Source organism: Podarcis pityusensis (assembly GCF_964106645.2).
Source record: "Podarcis pityusensis genome assembly, chromosome: 4".
Classification (NCBI taxonomy): Eukaryota; Metazoa; Chordata; class Lepidosauria; order Squamata; family Lacertidae; genus Podarcis; species Podarcis pityusensis.
In genome coordinates this window covers 20,035,817-20,057,751 of record NC_138027.1, presented here as the reverse complement: position 1 = coordinate 20,057,751, position 21,935 = coordinate 20,035,817, and the positions used below count along the sequence as shown (strand labels likewise).

At 43.9% G+C, this 21,935-nt stretch overlaps 1 protein-coding gene and 1 long non-coding RNA gene across 2 annotated transcripts in view; both read left to right on the top strand.

The window, feature by feature from the left end:
• Positions 1–18,672, top strand: part of LOC308475192 (collagenase 3-like) — a 33,510-nt gene extending 14,838 nt beyond the window's left edge. Inside the window, exons 2-11 of the mRNA XM_081002194.1 lie at positions 7,487–7,733; positions 7,927–8,168; positions 9,505–9,653; positions 9,756–9,881; positions 10,610–10,771; positions 11,205–11,322; positions 12,659–12,792; positions 13,201–13,360; positions 14,663–14,766; positions 18,032–18,672. Of these exons, the coding sequence (XP_080858320.1) occupies positions 7,518–7,733; positions 7,927–8,168; positions 9,505–9,653; positions 9,756–9,881; positions 10,610–10,771; positions 11,205–11,322; positions 12,659–12,792; positions 13,201–13,360; positions 14,663–14,766; positions 18,032–18,132 (1,512 nt within the window). The 5' untranslated portion in view covers positions 7,487–7,517 and the 3' untranslated portion in view covers positions 18,133–18,672. The remainder of the gene's footprint in view (positions 1–7,486; positions 7,734–7,926; positions 8,169–9,504; positions 9,654–9,755; positions 9,882–10,609; positions 10,772–11,204; positions 11,323–12,658; positions 12,793–13,200; positions 13,361–14,662; positions 14,767–18,031) is intronic.
• The window catches only part of LOC308475436, a 291,271-nt gene extending 269,558 nt beyond the window's left edge, over positions 1–21,713 (top strand). The window contains exon 2 of the long non-coding RNA XR_013985191.1: positions 21,627–21,713. This is a non-coding gene — a long non-coding RNA (uncharacterized lncRNA). The remainder of the gene's footprint in view (positions 1–21,626) is intronic.
• The last annotated feature ends 222 nt before the right edge of the window (positions 21,714–21,935 follow it).

Genomic DNA, 21,935 nt, shown 5'->3' with positions numbered 1-21,935 from the left:
TTTATTCAAAATGCATCTCTGGGTTATTTGTGGGGCATAGGAATTTGTTCATTTTTTCCTCCTTCAAAATATACTCCGGCCCCCCACAAGGTCTGAGGGACAGTGGACCGGCCCCCTGCTGAAAAAGTTTGCTGACCCCTGCAATAGATCATGGAGATCTAAGGCTGCATGTTTGGGAAGTGCTTGTGGTTGATCAAATTGTATGGGCAATTTTATATAGGACATGTAGCTTGATTCATCTCTTATCTGCAAGAAAACAGCACAATCTTTTTCCAGGCCTAGGCATTGTATCACATTGTTTAACAAAAAAACCCCATGCCTGTGGTTAAGAGATTATCGTTCAAAGCCAATTGCTGACATTACAGCAAGATACTTTTGCAAGATCGAGCTTCAAGGAAAATATCTTTACTTAGGTGCATGTAGTTTTTGTGGCATTTTTAAATGTCATGTCTATTTTGACAGGGAGATTTAACTACTCAATTTCAGGCCTTTTCTCTCACCAGGTTATGAGTTGCCCACACAAATGGGAATCGTTTATTGTAAAAAATAGTTTCACAAAGCACTCTAAGAAGTTCATCATCTGTCCTAAACCCAGATTCAAACCTTCCTCTTTGCTATCTCATCACTCAACCATACACCTGGATGGGGCAAGGCAAATCCGTTCGCCTCCTAAACAGTAAAGGATTTGTTGTACCATACCGCATAGCAATAAATCACATAAAGATAGTCGTAATCCTAATATGTCTTTCTTGGCATATATGTTCTGTCAAGAAATAGCAACAAATGAGTCAAAAAGCTAAGACATACAGAGATTTCTTCTAACCTGAAATCTGTCTCGAATTCAGCTTTGTTCTAGTATTATAAGAGGGCATCAAAACATTTCCCTTGTGCTTTGTTAATGGCAGTCATGCCAAGTTTCTCTCAGTTTTTCATTTTTCCAACCTACATTTCCGCATCAACTTGCACTATTTTTTAAAAGCCCTTATTAAAATTCACCAGCATTTTAGTGGATATTTCTCCTTATACTCTTTTAAAAATGCAATTTCCCCTAAAATGCACATTTTGCAAGCAATTTCCCCTAACATAATGCCTTAATGTGTGTGTTTTGTGCACACCTAATGTATGCATTATGTGCCTCTTATTTGCTTGGAGAACTGCACCCCAAAATTCAAAGAGTGAATTTCAAAGGATAGCTGTTTTTCGGTTCACACCTTGTTTCAGGAACTGTGCATAAGGCCGTTTCACGTTAAAATGTGAACTGAACCGGATTTCTCCCCTATCCCAAATAACTGGAAGATTAAAGGATGTGGTTTCTTTAATCTGCAGCCATGTGTGAACTGCAGTAAAATGAAATGACCATTTTGCCATAAGCGCTTTCAAAACCAGAGCATAACAAACCACCAAAATGTGGTTTCTCTGCCATGACAGTGCATCATATTTACACCATTGCAGCACAGCACCGTGTTACTCATGATTGTGTGGCTAATGTGGAGCTCAGATCTCTGCCTGGATCTTTGGCAATACATATCTGTCCCAGACTTCTTTAACCTAAGGCTGACCAGTCTTCTTCCTTTCTTCCAACTTTGCATCATGACCATCTGCTTTGAAGTATCAACTCTACTTTTTCTCTCTCTCAGCAAGACAGAGTCCTTTTCAGAAGTTCTTAGAGCAGCTGCAGGGACACTACCCCAGGGCCTAGACTAGGGGTAGGCAACCTAAGGCCCGGGGGCCAGATGCGTCCCAATCGCCTTCTCAAGCCGGCCTGCGGACAGTCCGGGAATCAGCATGTTTTTACATGAGTAGAATGTGTCCTTTTATTTAAAATGCATCTCTGGGTTATTTGTGGGGCATAGGAATTTGTTCACCCCCCCCCATATAGTCTGGCCCACCACATGGTCTGAGGGACAGTGGACTGGCCCACAGCTGAAAAAGGTTGCTGACCCCTGGCCTAGACATATACAAAGAAGGTGGCTTCCATTGTATTTTCTCCAACCAGATACCAGCAATGGTTCCCCTCTTATAACCTGCATAGACTCATGGAACTGTAGACTTGGAAGGGACCTCGGGGCTCATCCAGTCCAACTCCCTGCAATGCAGGAATCTCAGCTAAAGCATCCATGACAGATGGCCACTCCAGTGGCGTAGCGTGGGGGGTGCAGGGGGGGCTGGCTGCACCGGGCGCAACATCTGGGGGGGGGGGCGCACTCGCACTCGCAGCTCTCTGCCCCTACCTGGCTCACTCACTCTCTCTCACTGCAGTGCTGGCTGTGCGAATCCGATCCGAGCCGCTGGGTCGCCGCCCACTGTGGAGGGGGTGGGTGCCAGGCGTGCGGTGCGGAGAGAGAGCGAGGGACTATCTGGGGGAGGGACAGTGCAGCGGCCGCCCAGCGCAGCGCTGAGCGCGGGAGAGAACCACACCAGACCAGACCAGGCAGCAGCAAGAAGAAGCTGGCAGCGGCGGCAGGTTAGGGGTTAGGAGGCACAAATTACTTGCCTTGCCCCGGGTTAAGGGGCGCAAATTACTTGCCTTGCCCCGGGTGCTGACAACCTACGCTACGCCGCTGGGCCACTCAACCTTTGCTTGAAAACCTCCAAGGAAGGAGAGTCCACAACCTCCCAAGCAAGACTGTTTTACTGTTGCACAGCACTTCACATCAGAATGTTCTTTGTATTATTTAGTCAGAATCTCCTTTCTTGTAACTTGGACCCATGGATTCAGGTTCTACAACCTACTGAGGAAGTCCATTCCACTGTTGGAAAGCTCTTACTGTCAAAACATTCTTCCTGATGTTTAGCTAGCATCACCCTTCTTGTAACTTGGAGCTATTGGTTTGAGTCCTACCCCTCTAGAGGAGCAGAAAACAAGCTTGTTTTCTCTTTCATGGGATAGCTCTTGAGATATCTGAAGATGGCTCTCATATCTCCTCCCAGTCTCCTCTTTTCCAGGCTAATCATAGCCAACTCCTTCATCAATACATCATTTCTAAATGCCAGTTTCAATCAACTCAAATGTGGTACAGGTGATAGTTCTTTGTGGGAATTTTGTAATTACTTTTTGGATCTGACTTTTTTCTTTTAATAACTAGCACTAATACAGCAGCTTAGGACTTCCCTCCTTTCCACCATCCTCTCATGGACCTCTTTTGGGGACAAAACATTGAGTAGTGCCCAGTGATATGTTTTCCCTCCGGAAAAATGCTCTCCTCCCCGTTCTCTCAGATATTTCTCATCAATCCAGCTGACCGCACACATGTTCCAAATACTACAGCTGCATCAATATTTTGCTTACCCAGATTTTGGCAACTTCCAGTTTTTCGTAATGTAAGATGTGTGGCTTTCTTTTTCACCCAGGGTAATGTTAACCGGTTTAGAAAGACCCACTGTGTAGTATATGGACAAGAATTATGCTTAATGCGTACTGAAGCTCCATCTCTGAGTTCCAACAGATATGATCCAAAAAATGCATTGATATGTGGGTTGACCCCAAAACAGCCTTAGGCTAGGCTAGGCTGTTAACTAAAAAGAAAAAGACAGAACTGCATTAAAATTTCATATGATAACTTATATGTATAAATGCAAGTTTAGAAATAATGACTACAAATTAAATGGAAATGCAATAGATCTCACCATAGTAGGAAACGCAAGAAGTGGTCAACCAGCTGCCTGTGGGAAACCAAGGAGCAGAACATGAGCACAAGGGCACCCACTCTTCCCATGGTTTTCAACACGTGGTATTCAGAAGCGGGATGTGGGTGGCATAGTGGTCTAAACCATTGAGACTCTTGGGCTTGCCGATCGGTGGTTCAAATCCGAGCTCCCATTGCTCTGTCCCAGCTACTGCCAACCTAGCAGTATGAAAGCATGCCAGCGCAAGTAGATAAGTAGGTACCTCTGTGGCGGGAATGTAAACAGTGTTTCTGTGCGCTCTGGTTTCTGTCACGGTGTCCTGTTGCACCAGAAGTGGTTTAGTCATGCTGACCACATGACCCAGAAAGCTGTCTGTGGACAAACGCCGGCTCCCTCGGCCTGAAAGCGAGATGAGCCCCGCAACCCCATAGTTGCCTTTGACTGGACTAAACCGTCCAGGCATCCTTTACCTTTACTTATTCATAAGCACTGCTGCCTCCTGCCATTGATGGCCTTCCCCACAAATTTGTCTAATCCTTCTTGGAGAACTTTAACTTTATACTGGACTTAAATTGGTGGGAAGACTGTCCTCTGTAAAGCAGGACACCCAGCCACCCTAGCTTAGGTAAACGAGCGATATGGGCCATCTTGGTATGCAATTGTTGCAGGATTACTTGCACCAAAAGTACATGAAAATGGATGAAGAATTGCAGGCTGGGACACCCACTTGGAGGCAGTTGCTGCCTCATGGGCCGGCCAGCCCTGAAAATGGTGCAGTGTCCCGGTTGTTTATTTGCGTGCAGACTTGCTCTTTGGCAATGTCTAAACAAACTGAGGCTCTTAATCTCAGGGTTGGGGGTTCGAGTCCCATGTTGGGCAAAAGATTCCTGCATTGCAGCGGGCTGGACTAGATGCCCCTCATTGTCCCTTCCAACGCTACAATTCTATGATTCATGGGGACTGCCTTGAGCAGGTTGCCTGTCTGCACTTACAGAAATAATTCCACAGCAATACCCCAAAAATGCAGTACAAAACCCACACAGAGATCAGAGACAGGAAAATGACACTCCTTCTGAAACCTGCAGCCTGATACAACTGCTTCTCATTACCTCACGCTAAGGCGGACCCTACCAAAGGTTAATGTAGTGTAATGAATAAATATAAACACCTATGACTCAAGCAAATGTGGAGTGATAAAAGAGGGAGTGAGCACAGAACCAATCTGTAAATCTCCTATATTGTCCAAATTCCTTCCCTCTGCAAACAAATGGAGGGGAAATTCATGACTTGATTGGTGATTTCCCTGTATTACTGCTATACGTAATACTGAACGAAACTAAAAAATTAGCCCGTTGATTAATTCTGTTCCCCTTCCATTGTTTTTGCTCTTTTGGCATGACTTGATATAAGGCTGTTATTATCCAAAAAGTTGGTTGAAGTTTAACCACTACTGTTTCCTGTCTGACTATGGTTTTGTCAACAGTCTGGATGTATAGCGGGCAGCAAAATACTCAGTGACTAAATGGGGAATAATGGACAAAGTCCGGAAGTAATAAAAACAATCTTGATGTAATATAAACAGACCAACAGGTTCAGCCTATGATAAGAAATCTTAATTCTCAAAAGAATATCATTGAACAGAAGTGACTATTTTCACTGCATTGGAAGTTTTGTATGCAAAAAAGGGCCACACACACAAACATTCAAAGTATTATGGGAAGAAGCATTAAATTTGCTTGATCTTCTGACTTATAGTCAAAACAACATTTTTACAGGTTTTTTCATTTAGTTTATTTATTAATTTCACTTTTGCATTCATTTTCGTCGTTTAGTCGTTTAGTTGTGTCCAACTCTTCATCACCCCATGGACCTGAGCACGCCAGGCACTCCTGTCTTCCACTGCCTCCCACAGTTTGGTCAAACTCATGCTGGTAGCTTTGAGAACACTGTCCAACCATCTCGTCCTCTGTCGTCCCCTTCTCCTTGTGCCCTCCATCTTTCCCAACATCAGGGTCTTTTCCAGGGAGTCTTCTCTTCTCATGAGGTGGCTAAAGTACTGGAGCCTCAGCTTCAGGATCTGTCCTTCCAGTGAGCACTCAGGGCTGATTTCCTTAAGAATGGATAGGTTTGATCTTCTTGCAGAACATGGGACTCTCAGAACATGGGACTCTCAAGAGTCTCCTCCAGCACCATAATTCAAAAGCATCAATTCTTCGGCGATCAGCCTTCTTTATGATCCAGCTCTCACTTCCATACACCACTGCTCACTTTTGCATTGCTCATCCTCAAAAGGAGCACAGTTTTGTAAAAGAAAATAGCCAACACAAGGGAACTCAAACAAAATAACTTGAAGCACACACACAAGCACATGATATCTTGGAAACTTTCCCATAGCGCAGTCACAAAATCAGCCCATGCTGTTATGCATTAGCAGGCCTTAAATTTGTAATAGCTCAGGAAAGGGTCTCAGGATCCAACCCAGTCACACTGACATCTACCACCCTCTCTCCTGCCGCCTCCTGAAGGTGCTTAACCAGCGCCACTTTTGAATGGGAGCCAAAAGTGCAATTAATAAAACAGCAAAACAAACAAATAAATTTGTAAAAATTTTATTCTGACTGTAAGGTTGAAGATAAAGGTACGTGAAGAAGTCCTTTATTTTATCTGTCTTGAATCTTCAACATTCAGCTTCATTGAAGGTCCATGAGTTCTAATGTTATGAGAGAGAAAAGGAACCTTTTCTCTACCATTTCTCTGCTTCTATCCAGTGCTAAAAGGGATGCAGGTGGCGCTGTGGTCTAAACCACTGAGCCTCTTGGGCTTGCCAATTGAAACGTTGGCAGTTCAAATCCCCGTGATGGGGTGAGCTCCCGTTGCTCTGTCCCAGCTCCTGCCAACCTAGCAGTTCGAAAGCATACCAGTGCAAGTAGATAAATAGGTACTGCTGTGGCGGGAAAGTAAACAGCATTTCTGTGCACTCTGGTTTCCATCATGGTGTCCTGTTGCGCCAGAAGTGGTTTAGTCATGCTGACCACATGACCCGGAAAGCTGTCTGTGGACAAACACCATTTCCCTCGGCCTGAAAGAGAGATGAGTGCCACAACCCCATAGTTGCCTTTGACTGGACTTAATCATCCAGGGGTCCTTTACCTTTTACCTTTTATCCAGTGCTATTTTTCTAGAAAAAGAGGTGCCAGAACTCACCATGAACACCTCCCTTGTTCTCTTATAATGGCAATGGCACCTGCCTGAGAGGTACCGGAACCGAGTTCCTGTGAATTCTGATTGAAAAAAGCCCTGCTTCTGTCAAGCCACTTTTCTCTAAACGTAAATGTCCCAAACGCTGCAACTTTTCCTGCTAGTGGGGAGCTGCTCCATCCCCTGGATCACATAGGTTGCCCTTTTCTGAAAGGTTTTCCAGCTCTACAATATACGTTTTGAGGCAAGGCCACCAGTGCTGACTGAGAGGCTAGGGGCATTTGGAGTTTATGATCACATGAGAAAATCCCCGCTCACAGATGTGGAAGTCAGAAATGTGGTGAAAAATCCTTTAAGCCAAGCTGCTGGCTCCCATATTGCTTGCAATGCAGTTGTCTATTGAAAACAAAAGGGAAGAAGGATGGTTTCAAAAGAGAGAGGCAGGTCAAATAAAGTTATTGCAACATAATCAAAAATGCCCCACTCAACTCTTCCCACAGCACCTGGGAATATGCTGAGACTGTGTTTATGTGAAGTCATGGTTTCTGCACCACCAGTAGGTCAACAGATTCCTCAGACCAAGACTTCTTGGGAGGGAGGTGGTGGTGGAGGAGGAGGAGAAGAGCAGGGAAAGAGTCTTGCAAGCATGTTTATTTTACAGTCACTCGGAAGTTGTAACCTGTCCCGGAGAGATGATGAATCACCAGTGCAGTTCTATAAAAGCCAAAGCACGTTATAAGCTGAACCATCAGAGCTCCCAAACCTTGGCATTCGTCATGAAGCATCCAAGCGCTGCAGCGGCCTTCTTTCTCTTGTGGGGCATATCGTGGTGTTTTGCCCTGCCGATATCCATATCAGACGAAGACGACAGCGATGAATTCACAAGGGAGAAATTCGAGTTAGCAGAGGTATGGCGTAGGACCTAGAATAGGCTCGGTTCTCTCTGCCTTCTCTCTCTTGTCTTCTCTTCTATCAAAACTGAGATTCTGAGCTCTTCAGAGCAGGGGCTTGTCCTTTTTCCTTATGTGAGTCTGTAAAATTAATAAATAGCAGTGAATTAGAAGTCTAATTGGTTCTCTCCCCCCCCCCCTTTCTTCCCAGCGCTATCTAAAGAGGCATTACAACCTCCAGTCCAACCCGGCTGGGATACAGAGGAAGGCAGGTGATACAGTCACATCCAAACTTCGAGAAATGCAGGCATTTTTTGGACTGGAAGTAACGGGCAAGCTCAACGAAGAGACGTACGAACTAATGCAACAGCCACGGTGCGGCGTTCCTGATATTGGGGAATACAACTTTTTCCCTCGAAAGCTGAAGTGGTCTCACACTAATATAACATACAGGTAATGACCCTGGCTCTGGGTCCAGATCCTTTTGCGCTGATGCTTGACAGTATCTTCATGTGGCACAAGCACAACACCAGTGCCATGGTATTTTTTAGAGATTTTGGTTTGGCGCACTCGTCACTGAGTGCTCTGCAGGATCTCAGGAGGTTTGCTAATTCTGATCTCATATGTGAGACTTATAGCAGGAATGGGGAACCTGTGACCTTCAAGGTGCCGGTAGACTCTGGCTCCCATCAGCCCCAGCCAGCCTGGCCCATAGTCAGGGATGATGGGAATTGTAGTCCAATGCTACCTGCAGAGCCTCAGGTTTCCTATTCCTGGATTTTAGCCTACCATGGGGCTACAGCTAATCTCCTAAGCAGGATATAAACTAATGTGGAAGTAAGGCCCATTAAAATCAGCTGAGTCAGTACATAAAGGATTTATTTTTGTAATATGTTTAATAGCATTCCATGCAACATGGAATCACAGAAACATAGAGGGTCGTCTGTTCTACCCCCTGCAGTCTGGGAATCCTGCCCACAGCCAACCCTGCATGGACTTGAACCACCAACCTTCTGGTTATAGCCAGATGCACTACATTTATTTATTTTTTTACAGCAGGGTTAGGCATTTAGCATGTATTTTGTGTCATGAAGTCAACCTGGTGTGCTGTTTTAGCAGACTAACAAGATGTGGAAGAAGGTTATGTGCAATGTTTGGAAATCTCATGCCCTGTTTTACTGTCTCTAGGTCATCAAAGCCTATAAGCTTTGAGTTCATTTAATTTGCCCCACACAATTTCCTTTCAATTTCCTTTTCCAAACAGCGGGTGAGGAATCAGATAAGAGAAACACAGTACCTTTTGTGAATGAGGTGCTCAGATGTATCTAATAAAAGCAGGAATGGAAGTAAAGTTTAAAATATCTAGCTGAACCAGCAATATGTCTGGCTTTATTTTTATTTTTTAATACCCTACCTTCTTAACATAGAATGAAAGTTACACATTTAAATGCTTGCGTTCTAAAGCAAGTCGAAATAAACCTATTTTGCATTGGGCCCCTGTTTAAGTGGAATCAAAAGGCTTGAGACACTATCATTGTGTCTCGGTCATTGTCCTTTCTTAGTACTTCTGAAAAAGAAGGTGAATTTATTATAACTCAGTAATAAAAACCACACATTCTCTAACAGGAAAGGGGCATATATCTGTATGCTTGCTATATTTGCTAATTTGGCAGTGGAGAGAGATGTGTAACATTTGAAATATTGTGATAGGGGATGTTTTTCAATATGTTTTGAGTTTGCAGAGAACCATCTGAAGGCATTTGGATTTTTTTTGTTGTGTTCCTTATAGGATTCTAAATTATACCCCTGATCTGAAAAAGTCTGAAGTCGACAGAGCATTCAGGAAAGCATTCAAGGTCTGGTCTGATGTGACGCCACTCAACTTTACTAGAATTCGCAATGGTACTGCTGATATCATGATTTCTTTTGGAAGGAAAGGTAACTAGAGTGAAATTGCTGTCTTAATGGCTGTGTTACTTGTTTGCTTGATTTGCAATTAAGCATGCTGATAATGTTCATTTCTGTTTCAAATATTTACAGAGCATGGTGATTTCTATCCCTTTGATGGACCTTCTGGGTTATTAGCTCATGCTTTCCCTCCTGGGCCAAATTTTGGAGGAGATGCTCATTTTGATGAAGACGAGCTGTGGTCAACAGATTCCAAAGGTAACGTATGCTTTGAAGATAATTTTTATTACCACTGTGTGGGTTGTTGGTTCTAAATAGCATCTGCTATTTATGTTTGACCAGTGAATTACTTAGCAAGCAGATTCTCCTGTCTTGTTTTGCTGCGTGATTCATAATGATTGAAATTAACAATTGCACAAATAGTAAATAATGACTGAACAGGTTGTTTTGAATATTGCTTCTTTTGCCATTCCTTACCCATATTGCCTGTGGCATACCTTCTTAAGCAACACAGGCACTCCGAGGCTCCCATATTAACTTGGAAGTGTGCTTCACTGAATTCAGTGGAACTTACTCCCAAGCAAAGGTACATAGGATTGCAGCCCAAGGCTAAAGGGGGCTAAAGCAGAGCTGGGAAACATGTGACTCTCCAAATATTGCAGTTGAACTACAGCTCGCATCAGCCTCAGGCAGTTTGGCCAATGCCCAGTGATTCTGGGAGTTGTAGTCCTATAACATCTGAAGGGATGCAGATTCCACAACCCTGGACTAAACGAGGGATGTGCTACCTTGCTGTTCATTTAATAACAGATGACAGATACTATTTCTGTTCTCACTGTAATGCAAAGAAAAGAGTAGTGAATGATATCAGGTGTAATATTTTAATACGTTGCAAAAGGAGGTATTAAACAAAAGAATCAGGCTACAGCAGCCTAGTGATATAAGCTTTGTAGCTTTCATAACAAGATGCACATGCTGTTTTCTAGGATATAATTTGTTTCTTGTGGCTGCCCATGAGTTTGGTCATTCGCTGGGACTTGAGCATTCCAGAGACCCAGGAGCTTTGATGTTTCCAATTTACACATACACGGGAAATAAAGGCTTATTGCTTCCAGATGATGACGTACAAGGGATCCAGATTCTATATGGTATGCCTGCATTCCCCCTCCCCCCCCGTTTTCTCCTTATGTGTACATATAATTCTGCAATGGAAGTTATGAGTAATAAATTTCCCTGTTGTTTCTGTTCGCCAGCCTGATGCGGCGAGATCTGTCACCGTATGACTTTACACTGCACATATAAAATCACAACTTTCTACGCGCATTCCATATATTAGATCCCACGAAATGCTGTGCACAAGTTCAGATGTTAAAATAAGGGAAGGACCATTGCTCAGTGATAGAGCTTCTGCTTTGCGTACAGAAAGCCTCAGGTTCAATCCTCATTTCATGCAGGGAGAGACTGAAACCTGGCAAGGTGTGGAAAATGCTAAGCTATATGAACCAATGATCAGCTCTTTGTTACTAAATACAATCAACAGGCTTATAGTTTCCAGCATAACACTTGTACTTTTCTGGACAGGAGCAGGAGACCACGACCCCCATCCTGATCACCCCAAAACGCCTGAGAAATGTGACGCAAACTTGACACTGGATGCTATCACAGAGCTTCGAGGAGAAATGGTGATCTTCAAGGACAGGTGCGGCCCAACCGAAATATGTGCATCCATAAACTTTTTGTCTAGCGACAGAGCAGGCCTGTGCACACCCAGTCAGATGCACTCTGCCAGCCACACACATCCACCAACATTGCAAAGGTTGACTAGGGCCACCTTTGTAAAAACAACCCAATTCTCATCTTAAGGGTCATTTATTTATTCTATTATATCCATGACTGCAGACAGTTCTGTAGGCATTGTACAAATAAAAAGAGAATAACAGCGCTGCAAGGCAACCACAGTGAAGTTAAGAGACAACATACAAGCATTATTTTTTGTTGTTGTTTGGATTTTGTTTTGTTTTCTCGTTTTGATTTCTCTTCACTTTAATCCCTACTGAAAATTTTCAATAATATATATATAGAGAGAGAGAGAGAGAGAACGAGAACATACAAAGCCACATTCGAAAACCAGTATAATATGTTGCAGTGAATAGCATACGACTGAGTAGCCAAGCCCCAACGTAAGTCCTGGGAAAAGAGGAAAGTCTGGTGATGTTGGTGCAAGGCTAGGGAGAGCATTAACACCCAAGTACCCCCATTACCCAGTGCAGAAGCCATGATGACTGTGCTCTACCTCCACTGCCAGAGAGTGTGTGCCAGTTGCTGGGGAAAACAAGTGAGGAGAGCACTGTTGCACTTAAGTCCTGCTTGGAGGCATCTCAGAGACATCTGTGGTTGACCACTGTGAGAGCAAAATGCTGAACTAGATGGGTCATTGGCCTGTTCTAGCAGGCTCTTCTTACAGGATGAATCTGGTTCTCCTGTGGTACTGAGATTTCTTAGGAGGCCCTATTCCCCTCACAGAGCTACAGTTTCCAGAATGGTTTAACAAACAATTCCTCTTCACAGGGAACAGTAGCTCCATGAGATGAGTAGGGTCTCCTAACAACCACCCTTAATAGTGCCCATGATTCTTTGGGGGTAGCCACGACTGTTTAACATTTTATGATACTACTTTAAATGTATAGTGCAGAGGGAGCCCTTATTAGTGGGCTGCATTTGGCTTGGTGCCTCACAAATTACTTTGCGAAAAGGAATGTTGTGAAGACCTGCTCCAAAACACTGAAGATGAGCCTGATTAGTGAATCTGTTAACACAAGCTCTTGGGAATAGCTTCCAGGCAAGAAACATGCTTTGTACCTTGAATGATTGACTTTAGAATTATTCGTCAACTGTTATATTTGTATATTATTTGTGTTGTCTGAGAAATGGCTCCAGCAAATTAATTTCTGGAGCACTTTAAGGACTATTCAATATCTTTAACTTCAGTAAAAATGCTAGCCTACCATGTTAGAACATCCCTCTTCTTATCACAGGTTCTTCTGGCGCCTACATCCTCAGATGGTTGAGGCGGATTTGGTACAAATTAAGTCGTTTTGGCCAGAAATCCCAAGCAAGATTGACGCGGCTTATGAGCATCCTACCAACGACCATGTGCTGCTTTTCAGGGGTAGGTCTTCTGCAGAAATCTCTCTGCCTGATCCTCAAGACTCTTCTCACACCACACACCCTCCCCCCCCCCCACCGGCCATGCCCCTTACTGCCCCTGCTTTGCACCCTCTGTGAGAGGGGCATGGGAGTCTGTGCAGAAACAAGTCTATTTGTTGTTCTTTCCTCTGGCCCCACCCACCTCTGGCTTGGGCCTCTAGAAGTTTTCTCAGAAAGGAATGCCACCAACAAGGCTGTATAACTGTGTGGTTGTACCAATCCTACTCATCCTAACTTCATTCCAGTTAATTAAATCCTCCTCAGTCTATTTTTTACAGAAGGGGAACTGAGGGTGAGACATCAACATGCCTAAGGCTATATGACAATCACATGGTTGAATCCTAATACATTAATTCATACTTATCCACAGGGAAGAAAGTCTGGGCTTTGAATGCCTACGACATAGTAGAGGGCTACCCTAAAAAGATTTATGAACTGGGCTTTCCAAGATCTGTGAAGGGAGTCGATGCTGCTGTCCACATCAAAGACACTGGCAAGACTCTCTTTTTTGCTGGAGAAAAATACTGGAGGTATGTTGAAAATTCTTATCTTCCCCATAGTTTCTCTCTCATTCTTTCCCACTATTCCAATGATGTAAGAACGACGTTTTGCTTATAGTACCAAACAACTTTCAATGTACAATGAACATTTCAATGTACTCATGTGTTAGACCAGGTTCCCTCCATATGTTGCTGCACTCCAGCTCCCATGAGCCCAAGCCAGCATGGTTCATAGTAAGGGATGATGGGAGTTGAAGTCCAATAGTAATTGGAGGCACCACATTGACTAGCGCTGTGGTAGACCAATGGGCAAACAAGGGAGGACCCACACTGAGGCAACTTTTTTCCACTTTCACAGCATTTCCTTACCCAACGTTTCCAAGTTTTATGTGATTTTTCACATTAGGTAAAAGCCACTTCTGAAAAACTAGCAGAGCCTAGTGGACATTTAGCACACATTTCCAGGTTATTTGCTTCTGGGGGGAAATTCGTTTGCATCCCCATTAACCCAGAAAACTGTAGTTTTTCATTTTAATTTCACATGACAAAATTGGGGCAGTATTCCAGCATACGGTCATTTCCCAGTATTTAAAATTTAGCACGACATGGAGGTATATTGATCGCGATCCATAATGTAACAAGTAGTGCTGTGTGAAAGCAATGTCAGAACCCAGGATTGAAGCCCTAGCATTATGGTCAAGAAAACTAACACAATTATCCCCACGTAGGATTGTGCCATTAATAGTTGCATCCTTGATATTGCACATGCTAGCTAGCTTGAGCTTCTGGCATCCGCACTACGTAACATTTCTGAATAGGGCAGAACAATGTCCTTCAACCTTGGGTCCCCAGATGTTGTTTGACCACAACTCCTATCATCCCCAGCCAACTTAGCACAGGTCATGGATGGTGGGAGTTGGTCCAGCAACAACTGGGAACCCAAGGATGAAGACCCCTGGGGTTGGCCACGTGTCTCCTACCTGTTCTGGAGTGCGAGGTGTTGTGGGGAAGAATTCTCTTGCAAAGCAGCACCTGCTTCAAGGAACTTCCCTCCATTTCATGTTCAATATTGTATAGAGATAGATGATGCGCCCTCAGCCATTTTCAGTATGTTTTTGTTCTAGCGAGGATTTACAGGTTTCTGCTAGAAATGCTGACCCTTTTTGTATCCTGTCTTTTTAGTTCTATGGTATCATTTATTGGTCTAGATTTTAGACTTGTTATGTTTGTGTTTTGTCGTCAGCTGCATTGAATTGGAACAGAATTGCAATGCATAATGCTATACATAAATAAAACACTTGCTTATTTACTTTATTTCCCCCTCAAATGAAGTTATGACGAACAGAACCAAGTTATGGAGAAAGGCTACCCTAGATATATTGAGGAGGATTTCCCTGGGATCGGTCACCGAGTGGATGCAGCTTATGAGAAGAATGGTATGCATTTTATTTGTGTTGACACCTGGCATTTTGGGGTGAAAAACCAGGGTCCCAGATTGGCCCGTTCCAGATGCCTGCTTTGGGAGACCCTTCAGGGGTTTTTCTGGCCCAGTGCTCCAAATCGTGCCAGACAGCTTTGTCTAGCCACCATTTTAATTTCTCTCAATATAGTGGTACCTTGGAAGTTGAAAGGAATCCATTCCAGAAGTCCATTCAACTTCCAAAATGTTCGAAAACCAAAGCACGGCTTCTGATTGGCTGCAGCCAATCAGAAACCGCAGAAGCCCCGTCGGACATTCGGCTTCCAAAAATAGTTCGCAAATTGGAACAGTCAATTCTGGGTTTGCGATGTTTGGGAGCCAAAATATTTGAGAACTAAGTTGTTCGAAAACCAAGGCATGACTGTACTGACGTAGGGTTGCTCTGGGAGGTTGTGGAAATTAAAGTAATAGATAGTCAAAGAAACACAGGAAGCTGCCTCATGCAGAATCAGGCCATTGGTCTATCCACCTCAGTATTGGTCAAGTTCACACTGTATACCCAGGGCCGGATTTAGGTTTGATGAGGCCCTAAGCTACTGAAGGTAATGGGGCACTTTATATGTCCAGCTGTCCTTTGTCAACAACCAATTGTCACTGTTTTTGGTGTTGAATATATGCTATATGGTAATTTATGGACCTAATAGGCACCCTATATATAGAAATGAGCAAACCAGTGATATTTTAGGGAGCAGGCTAGCAGGAAGGGCCCATTACTTACATCATAGGGAGCCTACACAGCACAAAACACTGTTGCTGTATTTAGGTTTTATTTTATTTGTTTTTTATCTTATATTTTGGAAATCCAGGTGTTTTTTCCTTTAATTCTTTGGGGGGCCCCCAAGAGAGTAGGGCCCTAAGCTATAGCTTGTTTAACTTACACGTAAATCCAATGTTCCATATACCTCTAAAGTACTACAATACCACTTTAAGGACAAATGCTTTCCCCAAAATTATTCCAGGAGCTGATCTTTGTTAAAGGTGCTGAGAGTTGTGAGCAGACCCCTATTTCCCCTCACAGAGCTACAGTGGTGCCCCGCAAGACGAATGCCTCGCAAGACGAAAAACTCGCTAGACGAAAGGGTTTTGCGTTGAGTCGTTCCGCAAGACGAATTTCCCTATGGGCTTGCTTCGCAAGACGAAACGTCTTGCGAGTTCTTGCGAGTTTGTTTCCTTTTTCTTAAAGCCGCTAAGCCGTTAATAGCCGCTAAGCCGCTAATAGCCGTGCTTCGCAAGACGAAAAAACCGCAAGAGGAAGAGACTCGCGGAACGGATTAATTTCGTCTTGCGAGGCACCACTGTACAGTTCTCAGAGTTCCCAGTGAAGAGAGATTTAATGCTAAACCTCTCTCAGAACTGTAATCCTGTGAGGGGAACAGGGTTCTCCCAACAACTCTCTGCACCCTTAACAAACTACAGCTCCCAGAATCATTTGGGTGGCGGCAGGGGAGCCATTACACTTGGCACCCGGTTTGGGGTCTCTGAAGTTTCATGACAAAGTGTTATTGTGGACACTTAGATTGCAAACAGGCAAGAGTGGGCATAGAGCTGAATAAAACGTACATATGTTAATTTATATGTATATATTAAAATTTAGAAATAGTTATGATGACGATATCTTGCCACAGTGGGAAACACTGTCAGCAGGTGCCTTGTGAGCCTGCTCAGTCAGGAAGCCAGGTGTGCCCAGGTCTTCCTCTCCTCATCCCACATTTTACTGCCTAATAATAATAATAATAATAATAATTTATTATTTATACCCCACCCATCTGGCTGGGTTTCCCTAGCCACTCTGGGCGGCTTCCAACAGAATATTAAAATACAATAGTCTATTAAACATTAAATGCTTCCCTAAACAGGGCTGCCTTCAGATGTATTCTAAAAGTCTGGTAGTTGTTTTTCTCTTTGACATCTGGTGGGAGGGCATTCCACAGGGCGGGTGCCACTACCGAGAAGGCCCTCTATTTGTGCATCTATTTGTGAGGCATGCATTGTACTAATTGGAGTTGAGTGATTTAATCTTGGACATAACAGTGGGTCTTCGTTTGTGGCTCCTGGAGTGCAGGGGAGCATTAAATAAACTTCCTATAGATGATTGATAGTAAAGGGAAACCCTCCAAGCCCTTGCTTTCCAATGTGGGGCACATGCCCCACAGGGGGGCAATTAGATTTGGGGGGGGGATTAAAAAAATGAGTTATTAACAGTGAATGGCCTTTTAGGCTTCCTCCATGTGAATAGGAGTTCACTTTCTGAATAATAAGAACTATATGTCACTGCGGGTGGGCATCAGGATTTTAGACATGCTTAGGTGGGGAATGGCCAAAAAAAGTGTTGATGGGCAACATCAAGGTACCTGCCTCTCTCTGTCCTAAGGGTTCCTTATCATTAAAACCAACTTGAACACAATAGCCCTTCAAACAGAGGATATCTTCAAAGAGAATTTTGTCTTCCAAACAGAACTGCTCCCTGTAAAGTGGGACAGGTGATCACCTTACAGTTGTACATGCCTGCCTCACAATGTAATCCTCAACTTGTCTGCTCATAAGTAATAATAATAATAATAATAATAATAATAATAATAATATTTTATTTATATCCTGCCCTCCCCAGCCGAAGCCAGGCTCAGAGCGGCTAACAGCAATAAAAGTAACACAGCATTCTAAAATCAGTTCATTTTAAAATCAATTCAAAATCAAATTAATGGCAACCATTGGGCTAGAGTTCTGTGAGGATTACCAAAGGAGGGGGTCAGACTATGCCTTGGCCAAAGGCCTGGTAGAACAGCTCTGTCCTGCAGGCCCTGCGGAAAGATGTCAAGTCCCACAGGGCCCTAGTCTCTTGTGACAGAGTGTTCCACCAGATTGGGGCCACAGCCGAAAAAGCCCTGGCTCTGGTTGAGGCCAGCCTAACCTCCCTGTGGCCCGGGACCTCCAAGGTGTTTTTGTTTGAAGACCGTAAGGTTCTCCGTGGGACATACCAGGACAATCCAAATCCAAATAAATCATATTTGATTCAGTGGGGCTTGTTGGCATCCATCTAGAGAGACAATGGAGTTTGCTTCCTAGGGTGAAGTCAATCCGAGGCTCGGAGTGCAGCCTTAATCAACAAATTGCTTTGTGAGCAGGGGGTGGGGAATGCTTTTTGATTTACTGTAACATAAACCAAAAGAAATAGCAGCAACATGAAGCAGGAATCTTATCTGAATGGTTTCCTTCCTCTGCAGGTTACATATATTTTTTCAATGGACCGCTGCAGTTCGAATTCAACATCTGGAGTGAAAGAATTATGCGGGTCTTGACCACCACCTCCATTTTCTGGTGCTGATTGCTCTGGATCAGGTTCTGAACTGTGGGAAAAATGCCTTCCATGAAAAATTATATTGCAGATGTTTGGTTTTATATGTGTGTGAGAGAGAGTGAGTGAGTAAGGTAAGGTAAAGGTAAAGGACCCCTGGACTGTTAAGTCCAGTCAAAGGAGACTATGGGGTGTAGCACCCATATTGCTTTTCAGGCTGAGGTGAGTGGGCTCAGCTACATTGGTCAAAAACCAATGATTTGAATGCATTATAAACATGCAGCACCAGATGGCACCAGAGAGCAGAAATTTTTTTCTACGCGATTTTCCATAGGTTTTTTCCCCTTTTGTTATAACAATCTAATTTCTAACTTATTTATAGCAGGTTTTTTCCCTGTGTGTAGTTCCACCTAGTGAGTGTGAGAGTCTTTGAGTGTGTGTGTTTTAACCAGTCAGCTTGATTCTGTGAACAAGCTCTTTGCCATTCTTCCTTTGACTTTGTTTTGTGTATATGAGGCTGTATAGCACTACGTCCATCAGTCTGGAACTGAAATAAAAAATGTTTTTAAACGACAGCATTCATATCTTGTGGGACATTACAGTTCATAAAAGATGGCAGAAGAAGCAATCAATATTCCAGTTATGTGCTGATCGAAAAACTGGCCCTGTAGAATTATACTACTCGAAAACTCAACATGAACAAGCAACTTTCTGTTTGTTTATTTGTGGCATTTGCATCCTGCCCTTAAGTCAAACAGGCTCTCAAAGCGGCTTGCCAAAAATCAGTACTTAGATGGTCCCTGGACTCAAGCTTACGAAATATAAAAAGACACAGCACACAAGGAAAAGGGAATGGGCAGGAGAAGGGAAGGGCAAGCTCAGGTACACATAACAGTTCTTACAGTGCAGCTGAGGGCATCAACACTTGACTGATGCCAGTGGTGGTTCTGGGTGTCTTGCCCCGATAAAGAGTGGATCTCCACAGAGGCACCATTTCCTCCCAGTACAGATCTTGAAGCAGGCCAGGAATTGTGGGCTGCTCCTGTCATGTTGCTATTCTCTCAGGCAGCTTGTGAAAGAGACTTGGCAGCTTTCAGGATGAAGTCCTGAAATGCTATAGATGAAGGCAGAGCTTCCATCTCCAGGATGATTTTAACCCATGGTTTTAAAGACGCAGAACACAGGGATGCTACCCTGCAGAAGTGGTCCATTTTGTCAGCCTCCTGTCCATTTGGGGAGATACCTTTCAGTCATGGCTTCCAGGGCAGCATACAGATAAAACACTCACAATTCCCCTATAATTCTCAGAGTGGTTTAACAACCAATACCTCTTCAGAGGGAACTCTAGGAACTGTAGCTATGTGAGAAGAACAGGAGGTCTCCTAGCAACTCTCAGCACCCTTAACAAACTACAACTCACAGTACTGTACATTTGTGGCAGTACATTTCTTTTTGCCTTTAACCTCATGCTGTTCACGGTCAATTTCTCTTGCCCCATTCTCAGTTAGAATCTTAACCGCTGATGACATTGTGAGGACAGTTGTGGTTACAAAGGGATATTATTCTGCTAGGAGGTTTATTCCAAGGATGTGGTGTCAGAGTTTTGATGACAACATTATTTTCTCAGAGTTTAGAGAGAGAAGGTTGTGTCATAACATTTCTCCCTCCCTCCTGCTGTCCCCATATGCTCTTGAAAGGAAGAGGAGATATGTGCTTTACAAAGAAATTTGTTGGGGCAGACAATTTCACAATATAGCTTTTCATAAGCAAATCCCTTCCTCAATGTCTCAGCAACTAATGATGCCCATTTCACTGTTCCCATGCGCAGTCTTCGTTTCCCCATTTCCTTTTCCTTTTCTTTTTTTAAAATCAATTTTTATAAATCCATAACATCACAGCATCATACAATATACAATTCTAAGAAGAACTTTAGTGTAAGGACAACAATAGCTATACTGTGCATGTCAATTCATAACATGTTAAAAGAGAAAAGTCGCAAACACACAAAATCTATCCCCTTCGCAAGGACCATAAAGGGTTGTTTATCCAGGGAGGTGTCTCAGTAATAAATCTAATCCAAAAGATTTCTGGAGAAGTGGAGGTTGTATTGGACCTCTCAGACTGGCCACATAATACAAAAAGGGCCCCACATTTCTGCAAACTTTTCTCAGTTTTGAGCTCCTGGTTTGAAGTACACTTGCAGACATTCCATTCATGCCACCCAAAGGGCCTAGACTGTTCGAAGGAGTCATGTTTTAATTCCATTCATTCATTTCTACATTTATATCCGACACGACCTCCAAGGAGCTCAAGAAGGTGTCCATGATTCTCCCCCTCTCTATTTTAGCCTCACAAAAACTCTATGAGGTAGGTTACTCTAAGACAGGCATGGCCAAACTTGTCCCTCTGGCTGTTTTGGGACTACAACTCCCATCCTCCCTAGCTAACAGGACCAATGGTCAGGGATGATGGGAACTGTAGTCCCAAAACAGCTGGAGGGCCAAGTTTGGCCATGCCTGCTCTAAGAGGATGTGTCTGGCCCAAGGTTACTCTGTGAGCTTTGTGGCTGAACCCTGGTCTCCCAGCTCATAGTCTGACACTTTAACCTCTATACCACACAATTAGCACTCATGCCCTCCCCATAACCATGACTGTCCAGACCTTTTTGCTTGGGATGGGGGAGATACCAGAAAAGCAAGGGGCAAGGTTGGATCTCACCTCCCAGCTATTAATTTTGCACTGGGCTCCATAACACACACTCAAAATGTTTGGTTTTTCTTGTAGGTGCCCGAAAACAGGACCAAAAGCCTTTGCTTCTGGCTTGTTCTGGGCTCCACCCTCTGGTCTCCTTGCTCAATAGGTTCCCAGGCTGTAGGATTTCAAGAGCTGCCTGTTCTACTCCTAACACACAAGTACAGAAAGCTCAGTTACTCCTGCTTCCTTTGCACCTGACTAAACTACCAAAGCCACCGAGTCCGCCATTGCTCTCTGCACCTTAAGTTGTGTGTATGCTTTGGGTGGGTGGGGGAGGGAGCTTGCCAGACAATTCAGGGTGGGGTCCATCCAGGTCAGTATTACCTAACCTGCCAGGGGCTCTCCAGGGTTCAGACAGAGCATGCCTAATCCTGTGTCGAGATTTGGGTACTGAACCTGTGACCTTCTGCATGCAAAGCAGATGTTCTACCACTGAGCTAATGCCAGTACAGTGGTACCTCGGGTTAAGAACTTAATTCGTTCCGGAGGTCTGTTCTTAACCTGAAACTGTTCTTAACCTGAAGCACCGCTTTAGCTAATGGGGCCTCAATTTCTGTCCTCATCCTGAAGCAAATTCTTAACCTGAGATAATATTTCTGGGTTAGCAGATGTTGGGAAAAAGCACCAAGGCAAAAGCCAGCTCCAGATGGCTGGAATGCAAAACAGGTTTGCAGGTGTACTGTTGGAGAAAAGGTGGAGCCTATTCTCTGTACTGAGCACCGGATGTTAGCTCAGTGTGTCATCTGACCTGTGCTGGAAGTACAGGGGAGGAGGTGAGACTCTTCTGATGGAGTCTGAAGGGAGCAGTTGCATTTCTATGTACTGTTGAGTGACAGGAATAAAACATGTAGAAAGGACTCCTGTCTGTCTCATTTCTCCTCCCTGGGAGAATGCAGGGAGGGAGAGAGAAGCAGAGAAGCAGAGGGTGTGTTCTTCTCACGACTAATGAGAAGAATCGCCGGGTTTGTTTACCTAGCCTGCCGGGGTCGCAGACGGATGGTAAACACAGTATCTCGCTCAATTGCCTCGGGGGAGGCCAGGTACCTCTGACTGTGAGCTGAAGATACTAACAGCAGAGT